The 22,014-nt window shown below is 39.6% G+C and overlaps 1 protein-coding gene across 4 annotated transcripts in view; it reads right to left on the reverse strand.

Moving 5' to 3' along the window:
- grik2 (glutamate receptor, ionotropic, kainate 2) overlaps window positions 1–22,004 on the reverse strand; it is a 369,508-nt gene extending 347,504 nt beyond the window's left edge. For 2 of the 4 annotated variants that reach the window (XM_044116261.1, XM_044116263.1), the window contains exon 1: window positions 19,318–20,090. In XM_044116261.1, the coding sequence (XP_043972196.1) occupies window positions 19,318–19,432 (115 nt within the window). In that variant the 5' untranslated portion in view covers window positions 19,433–20,090. Of the gene's footprint in view, window positions 1–19,317; window positions 20,091–21,814 lie in introns of those variants that run through there. The other 2 variants (XM_044116262.1, XM_044116260.1) reach the window with 2 other exon arrangements.
- Window positions 22,005–22,014: the final 10 nt, after the last annotated feature.

The raw sequence follows: 22,014 nt of genomic DNA on the forward strand, positions 1-22,014 counted from the left end.
GAATAATGTCCAATTTTCAAGGATTGGAGATTTTATTGATTGATGATAATGCCCGGGTTTCATCGTATTTGGGGGACTAATAAGGACTTAAAATGACTGATGCCTGGAGTACTGCAGCCTTTTTCCTCCAGGACCTGCTGGTTCAAAGCAAATTGCCGGAAGAGCACTGCGGGAGTATTCATACAGGTAGGCAGAAAGACTGAACACGGCGGGCGGCTGAGTAGGTGAAGCCTTTCTAAAAGGCTTCACCTACACCATAAAGCTTACGGTGTAGCTTTATGGACGAACCGCACAATAAATTTCATATTATTGTAATATGATTTATTTTTCCTTGTGAATTAATGTGGTTACATACAAGATCAGTTACTTACTACAGTTGATTCATAGCCAAGGAATTGTGCTGTGCTTTTAAGAGGAGCTTTTATCCTTCTTTTCCCTCTGTTCCCTCTCAGTGTTCTGCTCTTTCTCCACTCACAACCTCTTATTTTATGATGACACTGATTTAACTCGCATCGTAGTGTTACACTGGTGGCAGCAGGTTTATCAACGTTTGCAACCATTAGAGCGGTGAGCACATGCTACGCATGCTAACCCTAGATAGCTCATGCTGCACGTGCTGAGCGGCGTATATAGCGGCTCCTGAAGACGGACATTTTTTTTCTTTTTGCCCCTACCTCCACCCCTTGTCTCTCCTCTTTTTCTGTCGCTGGTTACGAATACCCAGCTATGGCAAGTAATTTTTGGGATCAATTACCTTTTCATTCTACAAATAGTCGTGCCAGGCCTCACAACAACCACATTTTTATGGGGGACAGAAAAGAGGATTTTTCGAAATGGTGCAGACGTTTTGAAGTGATGGTTCCTGCTGATCCTGATACCACTGAGGATAGTTTGGTGAAACTGCTACCTTGGAGGTGCTGCTTATAGTTACTGGGATAGCCTATCTAATGTAGTAAAAGCAGACTATTCAGCCACAAAGGATGAGTTGAAGAGCGTTTTTGGACAAACTGCTTATTTGTCCACTTTCCAAAGCTACATTAATGCATGCAGTTGCCTTCCTGGTGAAGCCCTTCCTGTGTGTGCTGCTAAGATTTGCCGTTTGGTCGAAGAAGCTTTTCCGACTTACAGTGATAATGCTAAGCAGGGAGAAAAATTTTGACGCTTTTTTGCTGGACTTGACCCATACCTTCAGCTGTGATGTCATGAGCAGGGTGTTGACACACTGGAGACTGCTCTACAGTTTGCTATGCAGATTGAAACTGCTCACCACGCTAGTAGAGTGTTCACTGCCACACCGCCTTTGGAGTCTTTGTCTACACCACCAGTTTACCCTGCTGTCTCATCTGGGTGGTCTACTCAGGTTCCTTCACCAACTCCTCTAGGAGTCCACTCAGCTACTGCAGATGATTTAAAGACTATGGCAAAGACTATTGAAACACTGTCGGACAGAGTTCAACATCTGCAGCTGGCAGTGGACCACCAGCGTGAGGATGCACATCACCAAGACAGGGGAGACTATGGATTTTGTCATCGAAGCTCCACTCCAGGTGGACACCGGGGTGACCAATATTCATCAAATGGATACTATGGGTCTCCTACATGACACAGACTCATCAAACGACTGAAACATACCTCACCACAGTTCCAGTTCATCTGCAAGGATGAACAAAACCAACGGGGTTTACGTACCCGATCTGGATCATCTGAACGCTACACACAGGACTACAGCTCTTCAACCAGAGGCTACATTAGTAGCTCTCCTAACCGCTATGAAAGTGGCCGCCATAATCACTCTCCCAGCCCGGGGGGAGTACGTTTCTAGTCTCCTTCACATCCAAACCAGGATCAGGTAAACTACAAGGAGCTGACAATGAGGGCAAATTGCCAGCTACTGACTTCTCCCTAGCCCAGATAGACAATGACACCTACCATGACACAGTTACTAGTGACGTTACAGGTTTGGCTGATGTAGAGAAGAGATATTTGTCAGTTGTTCTTGAGGACACCGTAGTACATGCTTTTCTTGACACTGGGGCAGACGTTTCAGTCATTAGTGAGGATTTTAGAAAGGCTTCACCTGCTTTTCAGAAAAAACCCATTGTAAAACAGTTTATTCCTCTCACTGGTGTCACAGGTGATCCCCTTAACTGTAGGCTCCATTTATGTGAACCTAAATATTGCAGATAAGCTCACAACACACACACTTCAAGTTGTCAGAAACTGTACAAAGCCAGTCATTTTAGGTTGGGATTTTATGGTGGCAAATGGCATTACGGTTGACACTCAAAACATGACATGCAATGTAGCAGGTACAGCTGTACTAGTCAGTCCACATCTGTATGTTCCCTGTCTGATTGTTGTGTTGGTGTCATCCACCGTTAGCATTCCTGCTATGTCTGATAGGGTCATCACTGCTACTCTGGATACACCCCGAAAAGGGTTTTTACCTAATGGCTACATTGTTGTGTTTGAACCACATTATACTGAACAGTCTTCTGCTGGTATTGCATGGACTGTGGCCAGGGTAGAACAAGGTTCTGTTTGTGTTAAAGTAGCTAATGTTTCACATAGTGACGTTATGTTACATAGTGGTACACAGATGGGACACTTTCATGCAGTCTTAGCAGAGGACCAATGTGAATTTACCATTATGGACAGTTCTATCTGTAGCATTAATACTCGAACACCTGACAGTCCCAGAATAATCCCTCTTGCAGATAGTACAGACTCAGATCTGACGCCTTTGCAGAAAAAACAACTCACAGAGAGTTTGACTTCTTTTGCAGATGTTTTTAGTCAACACCCACATGATTTTGGCAGAACTGACATAGTGACACACAAAACCACTACAAACTGTGACACCCCAATCTCACAAAGAGCCTACCGCACCTCTCTAGCCAAGAAGGAAGAAATTCGCCACCAAGTTGAAACCTTAAATCACATGATTTGATAGAGGACAGTTCGAGCCCCTAGGCCAGCCCAGTAGTTATGGTGAAAAAGAAGAATGGCTCTTACAGGTTTTGTTTAGATTTTTGTAAATGTCACCATTACTGATGCTCACCCTTTACCGAGAGTTGATGACAGTCTAGGCGCGCTTTCTGGTTCTCAGTACCATGGACATGTCTAGTGGGTACTGCCAGGTACAAATGGATCCAGCAGACAGACAAAAGACAGCGTTTGCGACAGGTGACGGCTTGTACCAATTCAAGGTCATACCAATGGGGCTTAAGAACTCACCTCCAACCTTCCAAAGGCTCATGGATCTTGTTCTGAGAGGACTTCACTGGACAACCTGTGTCCAGGGTTATTTGGATGACATCATATGCATGGGGAACACCTTTGAAGGCAGTCAAAGGCAATCTCACAATCTCATAGAGGTTGTGAGACTCTATGAGACTTGTTTTCAACAAGCAGGTTTAAAATTAAACCCTAAGAAATGTGACTTTTGCAAACCTGCTGTAAAGTACATGGGACACGTTGTGTCTCAGGATGGACTGGACCCAGTAACACTGAACGCATCAGAAACTGGCCTGTTCCATGCTCACCGATGGAGGTACATGTCTTTTTGTGACTGTGTTCATATCTCAGACGATTTGTACATAAATATGCCTTTATAGCTCAGCCTCTGCATAGGCTTACCCAAAAACAGGTGGTGTTTGAATGGACAGATGACCGTTCTGCCACTTTTCAAGCACTTAAGTATGCACTGACCTTGCCTCCAATAATGGCGTTTCCCAACTTTGATTAAACCTTCATTTTGAATACAGACGCATCTAATTTTGCAGTTGGTGCCGTACTGTCTCAGACACAAGGACAAGAAAAGGTTGTATCTTTTCCAAGTCATGTACTTTCAAAAACAGAGAGAAGGTGGTCTACATATGACAAAGAACTGTATGCTATCGTGTGGTCAATTAGACACTTTAAACATTACCTCAGTTGCAATCCCTTTACAATCATCACTGATCATCGTCCTTTGCTTAGTTTAAGGAAGATGGATGTCACACATGACCCTACCGTACCCAGGGGTCGTTGGGCATTAGAGTTGGACCCGTATCAATGGACAATCACCCACAGAGATGGCAAGAAACACACAAATGCTGATGCCATGTCACAGACACCATCGGGGCAGGACTCAACTGAGGTGACAGTTTCTGCACTGCCTGATGGTCATTCTTCTCCTATTGATACAGAAAATCTGTGTCACTGGCTGAGTTGCCATGCTCCAGCCCTGAACATTCAGAGATGATCAATATTGCACCACAAGTGTGTTGTGTGGACAATGATTGTACACTGGTGAATATGGGGTTTGCCACATTACAACAGACATTATCCAATCATAACATGGACATTGTATCCGCACAACACTCTGATCCTGTTTTCTTTGAAGTGTATACCTGGGTAAAAAACAAAAAAACGTCCCTACCTCAGAGGTAAAAGGTAGAGTTCAGACAAAACTTTGGTGGCAGTTTCCTAAATTATTACTATGTAACGACTTGCTTTGTCGCAAAGGTCAGAGTGCACCAGGGAACCCTGAGGTTTATCAAGTGTTAATTCCATCTGCACTTGTTACAGAAACACTGCATTTTCTACATGGTAGTCCTTGCTCTGGTCATTACAGTGCTGAGCGTACATTTAAGAAAGCATTGACAGTGTTTAATTGGCCAGGAATGAGATCTGACATTGAAAACTTCTGTAATCTGTGTAAGACATGTGAAGCTTTTAGAAAAGTTGTGCCAAAGCAGAGTACCTTTGCAATCTATTCAGACTGACAGACTATTTCAGTTAGTCTGTATTGACATTACTGAACTTTTGATTACCTCTCTTGGTAATAGATATGTGCTTGTGGTACAGGACCATTTTATTATGTAAACGCCTAAGCTATGTCTGACCAAAAGGCTATAACAGTGGCTCAGTAACTCTGTGAATGGTATATTCCTGAACATGGTGTTCCTGAGGAACTGTTGTCAGATCAGGGATGACAATATGAGTCTGAAATTATTCACAGCATTTGTCAGAGACTACAGATGAAAAGAACCTCCCCATATCACCCAAGAGGGAATGGTATGGTCGAACGGTTTAATTGGACTCTGAAAAAGCAGTTGGCTCAACTCATTCAGGACTATGGAGGCGAATGGGACCACTACCTTCCTGCTGTGGTATTTTCTTTCAACTCTACTCCTCACTCGACCACAGGGTACTCACCATATTTCTTTGCTCATGGTAGAGAGCCCCCACTACCTGCTAATGTCCATGTTCCATTGCCAAAGGTTTCTGATTGCCCACAGAACTCTGGTTCAGAACTGACTACATGGACGGATGCTGCTTTTGAGACTGTTCTTCTCAATTGCGAAGAACAAAGACAAAAACGAGAGCACTATTACAACAAAGACACAAGGTTTAGGCTGTCAAGAAAATCCGAGATCATCCCACTTCCCCATGCTGGAGATTTTAGTTTAACAGTAAAAATAAATAAAGTTATCTTTAAAATTAATTACTCAAGTGAAATCTAGACCCAACATTAGACTTAAATGTCAATAAAATCAATCTGGTTGTGTGTTGTTTCTGTCTCCTGCAAACTTTGCTTTAATTCTACTTTTTTCTATTTAATCATAAGAAATCATAGTCAAGACAGAGAGAGTCATGAAACAGGAAGAGCAGGTTTCCTGTATGTTTCACAAGTATGCCTGCTGCTGACAGGATGTGGTCAGGATGTGAGAGTGGGTTTAGATGTGCAGCAGCAGCAGGCAGCAGCAGCCAGCAGCACATCTCGGAAAGTTTCCACAGTCACAAGTGTCACAAGTACATTATCTCGCAAACGGGTCATTGTGACCCAAGTTACAAATGTCACAGGAACGATATTGCGCAATCTTCAACAGTCCCTAAGACAGAGATCTGAGTTGAAAGGTGAGGCCTGGTTGTGTAGGCGGGCAAATGCACGTAGCGCTCCTGCTCTCTCTCTCTCTCTCCTTGTGGTACATACCCACAAGTGCAGAAAAGTATAAAACCATGAGACCGAGGTGATACGATGTTCTTCGTCCCCGGCGGAGACTCGACATAAGTGCAGCAAGAAGACCAGCAGAGGACCACACCCTGGAACCAAGAAAAGCGCCTCACAAGGAGGACGACGGAGCACCTCACGCCGGACTAAGAGGGCGAGATCCACCGACCCACTGCCTTGGTTCCTCATTAGATTCCAACACTCTGCGCTCGACCCAAAGACCCTGGGACTTAAATCCTAGTCACTAAATAATATCTAGCCGTTAACAAGTGCACGTTGCAACAGGAAGGAAACTACCGTTAACAGAAGTGGTTATTGAAGCTATGCAGCTGTGAAGGCTACTCAGTTGATTGTTTCTTAACTGAAAAGGGTCATAACTTCTGGATAGGAGGTAGTTAGAGCTAGACAAGTTCCTTTCGCCACCAGTTTAAATAGATTATCTCTTATAGATCTTGCTCAGGGTAAGACCCAGGTCTTAGAGATTTTCCAGACCTGTTAGACAGAGAACTGGTCAGTAGTCAGCCCGAGGAGTTGTGAGGAGAGGGCGGGGCTGGCTATTGGGTAGTAACAAACAAGGCCTTATGCTTGTGGTGATCTGGTATGGATAGATGACCTCACCACACAAAGATAAAAGCTTTCCCCAAACTGTACTGGACCATATAAGGTTATATCTGTGGAAGAAAAGGGGTTCCTTTACAAGCTGGTGGATGTGAAATAAAAAGTCATTCACTATGATCATCTGAAACCTTACCTTAGCTCCACTGACACATCTCCAATAGATGTCCCTCAATTTGTATTTCCATCAAATAAGGACACACTGCCGAGGTATACTGCTTTGTTGGGTTCATTGCCCTGGTCCTTTGGCCAAACAGCTACACCTCAGGCATCAGAAACTGCTAGGTCGTTGCCATCTTTGCCAAGGATTCCAACTGGACTCATCTCCCATTGGCCTGCACAACCACCCCCCTGCTTGCCACGCACTGGGGGTGCAGTTATTACTAGGTGTGGGCATACCGTTTGCAAGCCACAACAACTACTATTATGAAAATAAAATTGTCTAGAGTTGTTTTTCATATTAGAGGTTGTAAAACTGGTTCATTTAAATGCAAACAACAACAAAAAAACATGTTGACAGTTGTTCTTTATGGGGCATTATTATGAGTTTGTGTCCTTTGTTCTGCAACCCCCAGGTGATAAGAGCTACTGATGAGACAGTATGAGCAGATTGTGTTTTGGTGAAATGATTTATTTTATATATATAACAACTTCGTTTGAAATTAGGACATTTCATTTAAAGAGGGGGAAGTATGTAAGATGTTTTATTTTATTTTTTTGTGAATTAATGTGGTTACATACAAGATCAGTTACTTACTACAGTTGATCCATAGCTAAGGAATTGTGCTGTACCTTTAAGAGGAGCAGTTGTCCTTCTTTGTTTTTTATTTTTTATTTTTTAGGAGTGCCGTTCTGTTAAAATGGAGGTTGAATAAAAGTCTGGACAGCTACGCTATTCTCTCTCAGTGTTCTGCTCTTTCTCCACTCACTCTTATTTTATGGTGACACCAATTTAACTCATATCGTAGTGTTACATTATCCCTCAACAGACCGGTGGTAGAGTGCACCCGTGGTACATGACTGGTAGATGAGTTCTGAGTGTGACGAACGAAGATGCCATAAGTATCCCATATTGCTTCCCCCGCTCGGTCTTATGTTTGTCTGTCCCCTGGATTATTTGCTCCCCTCCACCCCCATTTTACGTTCTATCATTTCAATAGACCTTCCAGTGGTCTGTTGTATTACATATCAAACTTTAATAGAATTACAAGCTAACTAAAGAAGCTTTCTAGCCCTAAGAACATTATCGGCATAATCCCAGTGCCATGGGTAGAGGAAGGTCACTATTCTCCATCTACAAATCATTCTAAATGGCCTCAATTTTTATAGCAACTTATGGTTTAGCAGCAGAAATTTTGCCATCTAACAGACAGGTGTAGGTGAGGCATGGTGCAGAAAAAGGCTTTGGCAGGCATTTTTCCCTCTGGAGGGGCAACACACCATTGATTTTCCTGTTGGATTAATTTTCTTGTTTCTACAGAAACCTCATGCAGGACATGGGCTGGGGTCTACTTTACCCCCAGCAAAATCATTTCAATTCATAACCACTTCATAATGAGTTATTGACTTTAAGAGACTTCTCTGTGACTCTTAAGTCTGATTTTTGTAGTTACAATATATAGAGCTCATGTTCCCTTACACATATCTGCTGAGCAACAAGTATAAAAAAATATTTTACACTTGTATAAATCCCACAGCACATGATGGCTTCCAATTAATTTATTTTGTACAGAATTGTAAAATGTAAAACACTAAGGGGCGATTATGGAGCACCAAATATCAGCATTATTATTGTATTTGTCAGTTGAACTTAGGCCTGTCACAATAGCAAATTTTGCTAAGCAATTAATTATCTCAAAAAACTATTGCGATAGACAATAGTATTGTTTGAAGACCTTTTTACACTGATTTAATGGAAATGACATAATAATGCATGCAATTTCCTGCCAAAGATAGATACACTTTATTTTCAAAAGAACACCCAACAATGGAACTGATAAACAAAACAACCAAAAACAAAAATAAAATGGATTCTCAGTCTCCATTAACAAAAATGTACTTGAATAAAAACACTAAAGTGTAAATACTAAAGCTTTGATACAAGGGGGGGAGGAGGAGGGGGGATCTCTGGTTTCTGTAGCTAGCTAAAATAATACTAAATTAAAAATAGATTAATTAAATTAATTAATATAACTAGTTATGTTATAATTCAAATTTTCATATGACATAGCCTACTTACATTTCAGTCATTATAAAACTTAATGGTTTTTCACATATTCTCACCACACACATTTCAAGCAAGAGCTGGGAGATATATCCTGGCCAAATGAATAAAACATTACAGGACAGAATGTGCACTAAAACATGTTAAAAGAATCTGTCTAAAACACGATCTATCAGCACTAGCATGGCTAATATAATAAACGAGGCACTACGAGCGGTGCACAACCATTTTTTTTTCTTTTACCTTTTTACCCTCCTAATGAGAGGCGGCACTTGTCATAACAAGTGCCGCCTCTCATTAGGAAGGTAACTCAGCGGTTACCGCTGAGCGGTAAAATGTTGTAAATACCTGCAAAACTCCTCAACGGTGTACTCTAAAGCCGCGGGTGTGTTTTGGATAAAGCAGGAACCACATGTTAGCTTAACCAATGAACAGCGTCAGTGAGCTGCTACTGCATCGGGCTGCCTTCAGGGAAATTACAGTTTTCCTGGCAAATCTTTGCCGATCTCATAAGTGTTATATTTTAAAATTACCATTTCCAGTGGGGTGGCAGTAGGGGTGGCAAGGGCTCTGTTGGGGGTGGCAAATGCCACCCCTCTGGCTCCGCCACTGTTGTGATCATCCTGTAGTGTGTGGTGTGTTACGGTAGATCTTTGTGGCGGCTCCGATCTAAATCAGGGGTTTTCCCCACTGGGAGCGTTAACGCAGCCTGTTGAATGTGAAAGGTAACTAATCAGGAAGGAGGATTCTCCTTGTGCTTTCTGAGGGGAAATTACAGAGGGGAATCATATATATATATATATATATATATATATATATATATATATATATATATATATATATATATATATATATATATATCTGCGACAGACTGTCCAGGGTGTACCCCGCCTCTCGCCCGGGACGCAGCTGGAGATAGGCACCAGCAACCCTCCCGACCCCATTAGGGACGAAGGGTGTTCAGAAAATGGATGGATGGATATAATGACGAGGGGAGGAGTTGGAGCGAAATTGCTACGCTGTTGATGAACCCGGTAACTTTTCAGCTGTTCTGGAGTTACGGTGACACCAGAGCCACATGCATTGCAGGTAGATTGTAGTAAAGCATTAATTAATGCCTGGTTTAAAAATTAGTTAACTGGACTTGTAGCCATTATTTTGTGCGCATTGTTGGACATCACAGGCACGATGGAACCCGATCGAACCGTTATACCTAGGATTTCTGTCGGCTAATGTGTGATCTCTCAGGTTTTGAAAATGGGTTGACAATCAGCCGAAAGCTCTAAGATGGTGTAGTGTGAACTGGACATTAAACTAAGGATATGAGGAAGGGAGGGTCAGTGGAGAGCAGCGGAGTTGAGCCTTTTTTCATTCAGTGTCATCAACAGAAACAGAAAAAGGCCGGAAGAGACGATAAAGGCGATAATTAAAAGGATGTCGATAGTTTTAATTTATCATAAGATTAATTGATTTATCGTTTATGTGACAGGCCTAGTTGAACTGTGTTTCTGGTAGACGTAGGCAAATATTTGGTTCAAAGTTAAACATATGTTACATTTTAAGGGTGGTAGGTTCACGTTTTTTTTTTTTTATTTGGGTTGATTTAATAATGGGTGCCCACAGTTTTGTTCATTCTGCTCTTATGTTCAAATAGGCAATGGATTGGTGACTGATACCAAGGTACACCAAAGTTTCATAAACCCCAAATTATGTTGTTTTTTAATTTTTTCTACATGCACATGAAAAAATGTTAATATAAATAATCTATAAATGAGTCCAGAGAAACTTAGATTTAAGTTACTCAGACTTGGACATTTTAAAGTCTAATGGCTACAGATAGAAATGATTCCTGAAATGATCATATTCTGTTCAATAGGTAATTAAAAGATTACCACCAAATTTAGCATTTGTTCATTCCTTACTTTTGCTAAAGTCTGTGTTAAAGTCCAAATAGTAGTATACAAATTTTATTATTGTTATTTAGAAAAACTTAAAAATCAATTACATATTTTGGTACCAAATGGAATAGTAGTTGCACTACTGTTCAGTAACTGTGATGCCATGAAACTTGTAATTTTAATTATGATTATTGTAGTGTGAGAATCCTATATCGGCCAGTGATTTTGTTTATTATGATATGTATATCTTTTATCTAATCTTTTGATTTTTCTGCATTTAGTGCATTTTGTATTCTTATTTCATTAGATTGCATTTTCTACAGCATTCATTATGCTTAATTTATTGGAGTTTTCTTTAGTTACATTTAGTAGACTTTTGTACTCTGTTAGTTACTGCATGCATTTATTTTGCATATTCAGCCAATTTCATGGCTGAATATACTTCAACTATTTGCTTCCTCTATTGCTGTCACTTGTTGCCAAATATGTACTTGCTTCATGTTCACAAATCACCAAACCAGCTAAAATCCCTCTTCTCTTATCCAGTCCTTAGCCAGATCAATCATAGTCAACTGGTCATAATACGTCATGTACAACAGTGACCATAGATTTTACTTGTCCATAATCATCACCACAAGGTTACACTAATTCTAAATATCTCCATAGACACATCCTTCAAACCAGTCAGTCTGAAAAGAATGACATTGCTGCACAATGAAGTATTTTTTCCACAATTTTTTTGTCTTTGAAGGAAACCTAAAATTGGTCCTTTCAAGCTGACTGTAATTCTAGAAGCACAATAAGACGTTTTTATATTCTTATTTCTTAAAAGCCCAGGAGAATAAAGCAAAACTGAAAGAAAAGTTGGTTTTGTCAGTTCTTGTACACCTACAAGCAGTTTTAGTATGGGAAAGATATCCTCGGGGCTTTTGAGTGTCTGAATTAAGAGCTGTTTTAGGAATTAGAAAAAAAGTTAGCAAAGTGAGACAGAATCTGTCTTAAGCAGTAGGATGAAATACTGTTTATTTCAGCCACTGTCCTCAAGGGCTCAAAGTCATCATAACACCAGGATGCAGCTCTCAGTACAATGTAACTAAGGTGCAGGTCAAACCACAAGGATGTATTAGTCAAATTACAGTCACATTGATACATGGAATGGATCTGGACATCTCTGTCCTCAGTGTGTTCCAGAATAAGAACAGAATATCCCTGCCTATGTTAGTCCACACTTTAGGTCACCTCCAGCACAACCATTCTCATTGAAGACTCAGCTTATTACAGCCACATGCATGCCCTGTTTTTCTAATCAAGTAATAAGCAGCAAGCTGATGTTCTAAAGGAAAGAAAGATGCAAAAATGTAAAATTTCCCATGACACATTAATGATATTTAATACTTTGCAGCAACACAAGCCTGGGAGAAATATGGCATGATACTCAGCCTCTCTTGGCTGAGAGAGGCTGAGTATCTACAGAAAATCATATCAGTAAAACACACACAGTTCACTAATGCAGTGCCATTGCTTATTAGCATCCTGTGTTTTTGCCCCAATCTATTAGTATCAGACAATCAGTGTAACACATCACCTTAAGATGGCTTCACAATTCTACAAACTAGCTGTAAGTAATTTATAAATATCTTAAAGAGCTTAGCAGTGACTTATATATCTCTCTCTAACAGTCTGTTGGCTTGGCTCACCGCACTGCCTAATAGTCACACAGCCAGCACTGCTGAACTTAATTTAAGAAAGTGCAATATTTAATATTTAAACCATCAGTGAGTGGGACAAACAAGTTACATAGGTTGAATATTGTGTTTTTAATTATTCTAGATATGTGTTAAACTATGAATAAAAAAACTTTAAATCTTAATTTTAGAAAAAGTATAATTTGTTTATGAAAACAAACTGGTGCTAATATTTCCTCACAAGGACTGAATATTACAGTAGCTCTTTATATGTCATTCACAATATTTTGTTGTTCTAGTAGCATTCACAATGATACAAACTAATTTAGTCCAAGTAGTTGGACATTGTGCATATCATTTCTTTATCCCAAACAGCTAAAAATATATAAGAAGCACAACCAAAATCTGTAAATGATGTAAAAACCAAAACTGAAGTGCAGGTAGATGTTAGACTAGGAGTGGTCTAACATCTAGATGTATCTCTATTCCAGAGCAGCTGATTCTAATCATTGCATGACCATCAAGTCTTGCAGAAGCCTGTTAATCACCCATAGATTCAATCCAGGTGTGTGACAAAAGGGAAACACCTAAAACATGCAGGGCAGGAGGGCCTGAGGACCGGATTGAGAAACGCTGGGTTAGACTAACACTTTAACTATAACTTTTCACTGTCTTCATCCTGTAACTTTATTGTGAGGACAGTATTTGCCTCAACTGAGGGACGGTTTCAAACAGAACAGTGGTGAATATAAAGGTTAATGTTCTTGCATTCTATCGGCAGAAAAAATTAGCTTTGTATCATGAAGACATTAGGTCAAGTTCAGTCAAGTTAATCATTAACGAGGTAGTTCGAAGTGCTTTATATCATAAAAACATCATAGAGTCACCAATTGTGAAGCAAGCAATAAGCATTTCATTTTGTTAAATGCCCTAATCAAAATCAGCAGTGCACATCAAATATGTTGATCAGTGTTTGACTTACTGCTAATCAAAGGAAACTCTAAACTTTCGATTAGGTTTAGAGTTTTGAGTGTATATTTAAAGTAACTCAATGTCTCATTTGTTTAGCAGTTTTCAGGAAGTTTGTTTCAGGTTTGTGGTGCATAGAAGCTGAATGTTGCTTCTCCATTTTTGGTTCTGGTTCTGGGGATGCAGAACAGATCAGAACCAGAAGACCTTAAGGTTCTAGAACAAGGGTCCCCAAGTCCAGTCCTCAAGGGCTACCATCCTGCAACTTTTAGGTGCATCTCTGTTGAAACACACCTGGATCAAATAAACTGCTCATTACCAGCCTATTGCAGAGCGGATTGGATGCTAGTGAGGGAATTCAGACATTTTGGAGCAGAGATGCATCTAAAAGTTGCAGGATGGTAGCCCTTGAGGACTTTGACTTGGGGACCCCTGGTCTGGAAGGTTGATACAACAACAGTATTGTGATGCTGAGCCGTTCAATGATTTATAAACTTACAACAGTGTATTCTGTCAGTGGAAGGACTTTAAAACCGGTGTGATGTGCTCTATCTTCCTGGTTTTAGTGAGGACTCCAAGCAACAATGTTATGGATCAGCTGCAACTATATGACTGATTTTTAAGGCTGACCCTGTTGCAGTAATTAATGCGTCTATAGATAAACACATGGATGAGTTTCTCTAGAACTTTATGGAAAACTAGTTCCTTAAGTCTGAAAATATTCTTCAGGTGATAGAAGGCCAACTTATAAGTCCCTTTGATTTCAGTGAACACCTTTCAGATCCCAGACTTTCCAGATCCAAAATGGGAAACAGACTTTACAGAGCAAGACCAAGTGAAACATATGTTAATGCATGACATCTTTGTCTCTGAACTCTAAACCTCTTGTGCTTCCATTTACTCCAGGTAGGTTGCAGTTATGGAATATGTCTTCCTTTGCAGTCTGCCAGTATATATTAGGTCCAGGTTCGGTTCCTGACTCCCCACAATCCACTCTGCAGTTTTCTTCACCCGGGCCAAGTCCTTTTTGTCTTCGATTGTGCAGTTGCCTTAACACACAGTCAAAGGATGCTCTGAATCAAAGCTCTGTTAGGAGTTCTTGAGCAACTGAGCAGAGAGTCCAGCCTTTTCAATTTCCTGAGGAAGAAGACTCTTTGTTGGCCCTTCCTCGTCAGAAAAGAGGTGTTCAGCGACCAGGCTAGGTCAGAGGTGATGTGGATGCCCAGGATGTTATTTATGCACTCCACTACCTCCCTGAATTTGTAATAGGTGGGGGCATTGTCCTCCTGGTACACTATGACCTCTTTGGTCTTGCTAGTGTTGAGCACGAGGTTGTTCACTGAAACCATCACTGGGACATGTTCTAGATCTCCTCCCTGTACAGGGTGTCATCGTTGTTTGTTATCAGACCCACTATGGTGGAATCATCTGCAAACTTTAGAACCCTGATAGAGGAGTAGATGGCTACACAGTCATGAGTGAACAGTGTAAAAAGAACCGGACCAAACACACAGCCCTGCATCATCCAAGGACCAGAGTGGATGATGTTTTGTCCACCATTCTCACCACCTGAGGCTGGTTAGAGAAAAAGTCCCTGATCCAAAGGCACATTGATGTTGAAAGCTCCAGATTGTGGAGCTTCACTGTCAGCGACTCTTTAATGATGGTGTAAAATGTTGAATTGAAGTCAACAAACAGCATCCTGACATAAGTGTCAGGATGCTGCAATATTTATTAGTTATAGTTGCATATTTCCATCCTCTTGAGCAACTTCTGTTTCTGCGGATTTATTACTTATTTACAAGTCATGAGTGAGGCACATCCCAGATGTTAGAGTCGACTGATGGACAGGTTCATTAGGGAAGTACATTTTCTCTAAAGAGGATGTTTTTCTAACAATAACAGAGTATGACAGCCAGCACTGAGTTATCCATTTTGACCTCCACTCTGCAGAGATTTCTTAAACATACAGTGCATGTATTCATTGACATAGTTATTGCTACACAGTACACAATTTCTTCCATCATTGTTGCATGCGAGTTATAGTGATTCTTTATCAGCCTATGCCTATAATAATATAACAGATTTTCTCATAAATTTAATCTCCAAAGCAGATTGAGTGCCAGTTACATACCTGGGAGGCCGTGTTTCTCTGTGGTGCATTCTTTCACTGCCTTCAGCTGATACATATCAACCTCTATCTTCAGTGGGCTGTATGGAAAGTCACTCAAGTGCTATCTATTATCAGTGACTGTCAGCAATTCAGCATTATTCTTCAGTCTCACCATGGCATCCATTACTCTGATTTAATGTTCTTATTCCCTTCTGATCTTGAAAGAAATCACTTGAACTGCTAATGTTTTACTCTAAAGATATTCTAAAACCAATGGAATTTAAACCAAATCTAGGCATATTGCTCAGCATTCTTCAGAAGTTGATGGAAATTATAATGAGTGTGATTTTTAACTCTAAACTGTAACTCATTTCAAATAACCACTGCCACAATGAAAACTTATACAAAATGTCTGGGATTAAAGCAGAGACAAAACCTTTCTGACACAATGACTGTCCTTATAGTGAGTTCCACTATGATTCTAAATTATCTTAGGATTTTCTGGTGTTATTTTGGATGCTAAAGTACTTTCTTGTTGTATTACAAATTGTTTTGTAATATGAGTTTCTGTGATGTTATCGTTGGTAATAGTTATCTTACCTGTAGTTAAAAAAGACATGGCACTAGTCTTAGTGTGTTGAAAGCTAGACAGTTGGTGTGTTTCAGCTAACCTTAGAAATTTAAACAACTCAACCTGAAAATGTTTACAAAGGCGGAAAATAAAGGGGAGATGAAAGCAAATGATAATAGTCCAAATTAGTTTTGTCTGGCGTGTGGGACACTTCTGATTTTGTGCCAGTCTATCAATTTTGCAGTAGCATTGAGGAGAGCAAGTTTCTGTGCTTTTCATGTCCTTTACACTGTAAAACATTTGAAAGTAGTTTAACTAGAAAATGAAGCTGCTGCCTTGAAAATGCATTAAGTCTACAAGAAAATTGTATTGGTTTTAACTCAGAAACTAAAGTTCATGAAGTTGATTTAACAATAAGAAGCAAGTGTATAAAAATGTTTAAATTCATTAATCTTGAATTGTGAATTTTAACTTAATGCTCTAATTTGAACCAAATAATTATTGCACAATATGCAAGAAATTACTTTTTTCCTTATCTTGTTAAAGAGCACACATTTCTCAAGTTAAAATAATTACTTGTTTTACTTTAGAATGATTAAAATTCTTGTTTCAAATTGCATGAGCAAAATTTCATGAATTTTATTAAACATCACAATGAATTCAGCTCAAAAACATTTAGTGTTAACAGATCATTATCCTTAGGCTTTAGAAACTGTCAGTTGTATTAAAGTAAACATTTGCCTTATTAACTAACAAAAGCCAGATCAATAAAACCCACTTCCATCTCACTCACAAAGGCACACAGCATACAAGACATGCCACACTGGGAAATAGTTCCCACTCTCGTCTTTTTCTTCTTTCATTTTTTAAGTGCTAACCTAAAAACTCAGGTTTATTCAACTATTGGAGTTGAATGTTAAAGTTAACACAACTTGCTACTGGAAGTTTATTCTTCACAGACTCACACATTTAAGTTCAAAATCTGAAACTACCTAAATTTATTTCACCTAAAAAGTAGAAGATAGCAGACACAACTCAATGCAGCTCAAATGTTTTATGGTGAGGTTGTTTAAATGTTATCTTGAAGATCATCAGATCTACTAAATCATTTCATGAGGCATACTGACACAGCCAGCAGGTTCAACTAAAGTAGTATATATGCAAAAAGAGGAAACAAATCTATCACAACTGATGTCATAATTGCACAATCATTTCAAGTGTTTAAGAAGAGTTGTAAATGAGATCAGTACAAAATCTGAATGTTTCATTCATTGCCACTTAGTGTGGTATTTATATTGATGTGTGGATTCTGTCTTGACTTTCTTTGACCGCTGCTATGCAACAGATTTTCCATGTAGGAAAATAAAAAACAAAATTTAACTGAACTGAAAGTTAATGCATGATATGGACAGAATTTCTCCCTAAATACCACATTTGCCATGTTGATGAATTGATGTATGATTTTATGTTCACACATAAATTCTATTTTTATGTGTGAACAGAATTGTTTTCTGCCTCTATCTTGTCTGAAGTACATAACCTGAGGGATGTCAACAGTCCATGATGATGTCATCAAGAGATGTGGTTAGATGCTGCCAGCAGCGCTTCAGAATACAAAATCAATGCTCTAGCTTGCAAGCAGGAAATACAGAATTACTTAAATCTGGAAAAATGAAGACTGATGAATCTTTGTTCTATAAAATTAAAGCAGATGTCAAATCACATATGTCAGAAAACATCTGACTGTAATTATTTGATAATCCCAGAGGCTTGCATACCTATGCTACTGAGCCTTTTTGTCTCATCTTTTTGAAATATCTTAATCTGCTAGGAACACTTGTACTAAACTGCACTGTTTTGGGTTCTTTATTTCCATTCACAAATCTAAAGGTTCAGACTTGTCTTCTATATTCAGACGCTATTTATCTATCTTACTGAACCTGTTATTTCCTGAATCGTCAATCGATGTCAATATCAGAAGAAATGTGGCATTCCACAATCAAAACTTAAACAGAAACAAAGGCTTGTATCTTAGATTCACCAACATGTAAAGTACAGTCGGTAGTTCAAAAAGAAAAACACAAATCCAGTGTTAAAGCTCAGTGTGTGTTAAAAGGCAATAATGAATAAAATGTTATGATAGTATTTTTATTTTAATTTTTTCAAGAGTCCATAGTTCCCAAAATAGACATGAACTGAATCCCCGGAAATTGAGAAGCTGTCAGTAAAACAAAGAGACAACAGAGAGGTTGACCAGATCTCCAGATTCCATCAACCAAACTTCTCTCGCATCCACTGTCATTTGCAGACCAAATGACAGTCAAAACCTGTTGAAATGCGTTGGTATTTATCATATGTTGATATTCACGTCAGTTTCAGTTTTCTTTCATATAATTCTATATTTGCATAACAGTGCTTGATTTAAAACACAGTTATGCAGTAAAATAAATCTTAATTATATATTTTTTTCTATTGCATGTTATTTTTTCCCTGTTTATCTTTTCTGTGTGACTGACCTCTGTTGTCCAAGTTATTGAACAAGTATTTACCATGAAAAGGGTTAGAGTAAACATAAAAAATAAAATAAAAGCATGTTTTCAGCTTTTATTTATCTAAACAGATAGAGCAGCAGTATTGCATATGGCCTAATATATTGTCAATAAAAATAATGTCAAAATGAATTCCCTTAATACAAATTTAGACTCTGACCCTTTTATCCAAACATTCTCTCATTTCAATGAGGCAAGGCGTCACACTAAATCCAACAATTTATATATATACATATATATATATATATATATATATATATATATATATATATATATATGGCTAAGCAAGGAGCAAAGCACCAATACTCTTAAAATTCCCCTTAACACACAAACATAATCCATAATCCATACATCACTAGAACACACAAACATATTTAAACTTAATTAAACCAGCAAACACATCTTACATTATTAGCAAGTTACAAATTGTGAAGCTTTTCTAAGCTTTTTGATTAATCATATATTCATGTCTGAATCCAGCAGCTCTCCAATGTGACAACTTTCTGACTGCACGACGTTCCAATTAAAGATGTTGCTACGCTTCAATCAGTGCTCCCTGCACACACTCCAACTAATTTTCAGGAGTGAGATAAGGAGAAAGAGTGAGTAGATCTGGAGAAGAGCAACATGTCTGAGCATGAAAAACACACAGTGAAACTTTCAGAGGCACAGAGGATAAATTAGAAGTAGCTCACCAAATCTCAGGACGTGTGGCATCCCATGAGCGCAGCCCACACAGTGTAACAGCAGCAGCAGCCTCATGGTGTGCCTGCAACTCGCTTTAAATATCAGGAAGGAGGTAATCTTCATGGTGCTTGTGTGCTGCACAGGATTTTATTCCATAAATTGGCAAATTCCCCAGACTTTATATCTGTCACGCCTTTAACATTTATTCGGATTGGAGCAAGATCACGGCATGGTCTACGCCGGGCTGAACAACGGCTTTTTCACATCCAATTGGCGGAAAAAAAGAAAAAAGGGTTCAGTGCGTGTCCGGCTCACTGCGCCAAGAAGAGACAGCCCTCGGACTCAGCTGAGGAAGATGATGGTGGGGATGGTGGCGGGGCATCCATGTCAGGCAGGGCAGGGCTTCAACAGATCCATTTGCTTTAAGAAAAAGGCAGAGACAGAGGATGAGAGGGCGCTGATCCAGTCCGAGCTCTTCCTGCTGCACTGCCGCACAGAAAGCTGACGTCGTGCCAACACTAGTGGAGTGAGAGCGCACAGGACGGACCGGGCATGTTTCTCGATTACAGCTGGTCACACTGCGCGCTTTTTTCTGCATTCCCTGCTGAAACTGACATGCCTGCCCTCAACTCCTGTCTCTCCACTTCCTTCCTGTCTTCCCTCCTCTGATCATGTGTCCCGGCCACCCAGCCTCTCAGATTCTCTCCCGGCTTCATTCGTTGTTGCCAGCGGAGCGCCGCTCTGCGCAGCCTTATAAAAGCAATAAATTGATGGATTTGAAGTGATAGTCTCTGTTTGATCGGTGTCACTGAGGTGGACTCAGCCTGCTTCTGTTCGGTTCAGAATGATGAAGAGGTATTTCAGCACCAACCTTCTTCCTTCTATATTGTTTTAGACTATTCTAGTTAGACAGAGACGAACAGTGAACATTAACTTTTAATCTTTTATTCATAGGCGGACTGTGAAATATTTTTTCAAGTTCGGTTCTGATGTTTCCAATTTATCTTCCAATTACTAAAACAAGAATAATTTGGTTCAAATAAATGTTTGGCCTTCAGATATAAGAATGGAATTTGTCTCTAAGTTGATGTCTTTGTTTGTTTGTTTGTTTGTTTGTTTTGTTGTTGTTGTTTTTTAAAAAGGGGTTGGTTTGTTTGAATTTTCTTTAGGGGGGCGCATAATTTGCAAATTAAATGTATTTATAATATAAAGGAAGGCGATTGGCATTTAATGAAAATTGCCACACACCTCAACAACAAATCAAAGATAATCTGTTTTGATTGAAATAAAATATAGGGTATAGTTTTCAACACTGTAGTAAGAGGTGCAGTGCTTTGATACACAAACAGCAATTGTGATAAATAAGGTAACTACAGTAAAGCAGAGGCTTCAAATTGTTTTCAGCACCACGGATAGCGACTTGCATGTCTTCCCTGTTTCATCCCCATGATCAACGATTAGTTTCTGTTTTAGCGACAAAATTAACACTTTCAGCCTGTAACTTTTTTGTTCTATCAGCTTCCTCTGCCTATTTATATTCTTAATTAGCTGAGACGCGTGACAGGATATTTTAATAATATGCTGCTTCTCCAAACTCTCTGCATCCATACGGACAACCATGTAAGATGGCCAACACCCAGGTTACCTCCCAGCCTGAATCTAAAATGTATTTTTCAAACTTAAAATGAACAGCATAAATATTGAGCACAGGCCGAAAATGAAATACGCATATTAGTGCCATATAAAGGGAATTCAAATATAATGAACCACTAAATCTCGTACACTACACGGAGGAACTTTATTGGTCTGTTTCCCTAACGTTTATTTCTCGACACATTTAGATATTTGTGTCGAGTTTAATGCGATGACATAAATTGTTACCTTTTATTAAATCAGTAATTTAAAGCAGTTTAATCAGCACTACGAGAAAGCAGAGTTGGAGCCAAGTCGAAAAGGAACATGGAGCACCTTTGATCAGTTTTAATTAGGGCTAAACGCTTTCTGCAACTGACATGAGTTGGAAAAAAGAAAAACATTTAAAAGGGAGGCAGCTGTTTTCTACAGCCGTTTCTTCATGCAAGAAACGGAACTGGCCTCTTTCCTCAATCCAAACATCTGCGCTGTACTAAGTTCATTTAACGTTTTCTTTGGATGTAAATACAGTTGTCATCAAACTGTGTCATCTGTGTAACATTTAGTGGCCGAGGAGCAGGAGTCCAGAAAGCGTGTCTTTCAGAGCGGGAGAAGTTTCTACTTTAACTCTGACACTTAAACTGGACCGCACACGAAGTTCAAACCCGGAGAGCTCTCCGCTCCGTCCGGGAGGCGATGTGGAAAGGCTTCTCTTTGCTGTTTCTACAAAGAGTCGTTTTCTAAACAGATGTAATCCGCGAAGGGTGGGGAACCAAACAAGTGCCGAACATATCTCCTCGGGATGCAAAAACATGTAAAGTTAAAAAAAAAGGAAAGGAAAGAAAAGAAAAGAAAAGAAAAGGACGGGCTTACCTTAGATACAGCTGGCGCAGGGTAGTCACCATAGCAGCACAAAGAAGTTGACTTGTTCCTACGGAGGAACCGGATCCCAGTTGCAGCTGGCAACGTTGAGCTCCGACTGTAGGGGAGACACGCCTCCTGTTGGACGGCTGGACGCACTGCTTAAAGCAACAGGGAGCTCCAGGGAGACGCGCCGAAACTGGGTCTGCAGC

The sequence above is a fragment of the Gambusia affinis genome, linkage group LG05 (genome assembly GCF_019740435.1).
Source record: "Gambusia affinis linkage group LG05, SWU_Gaff_1.0, whole genome shotgun sequence".
NCBI classification, from domain to species: domain Eukaryota; kingdom Metazoa; phylum Chordata; class Actinopteri; order Cyprinodontiformes; family Poeciliidae; genus Gambusia; species Gambusia affinis.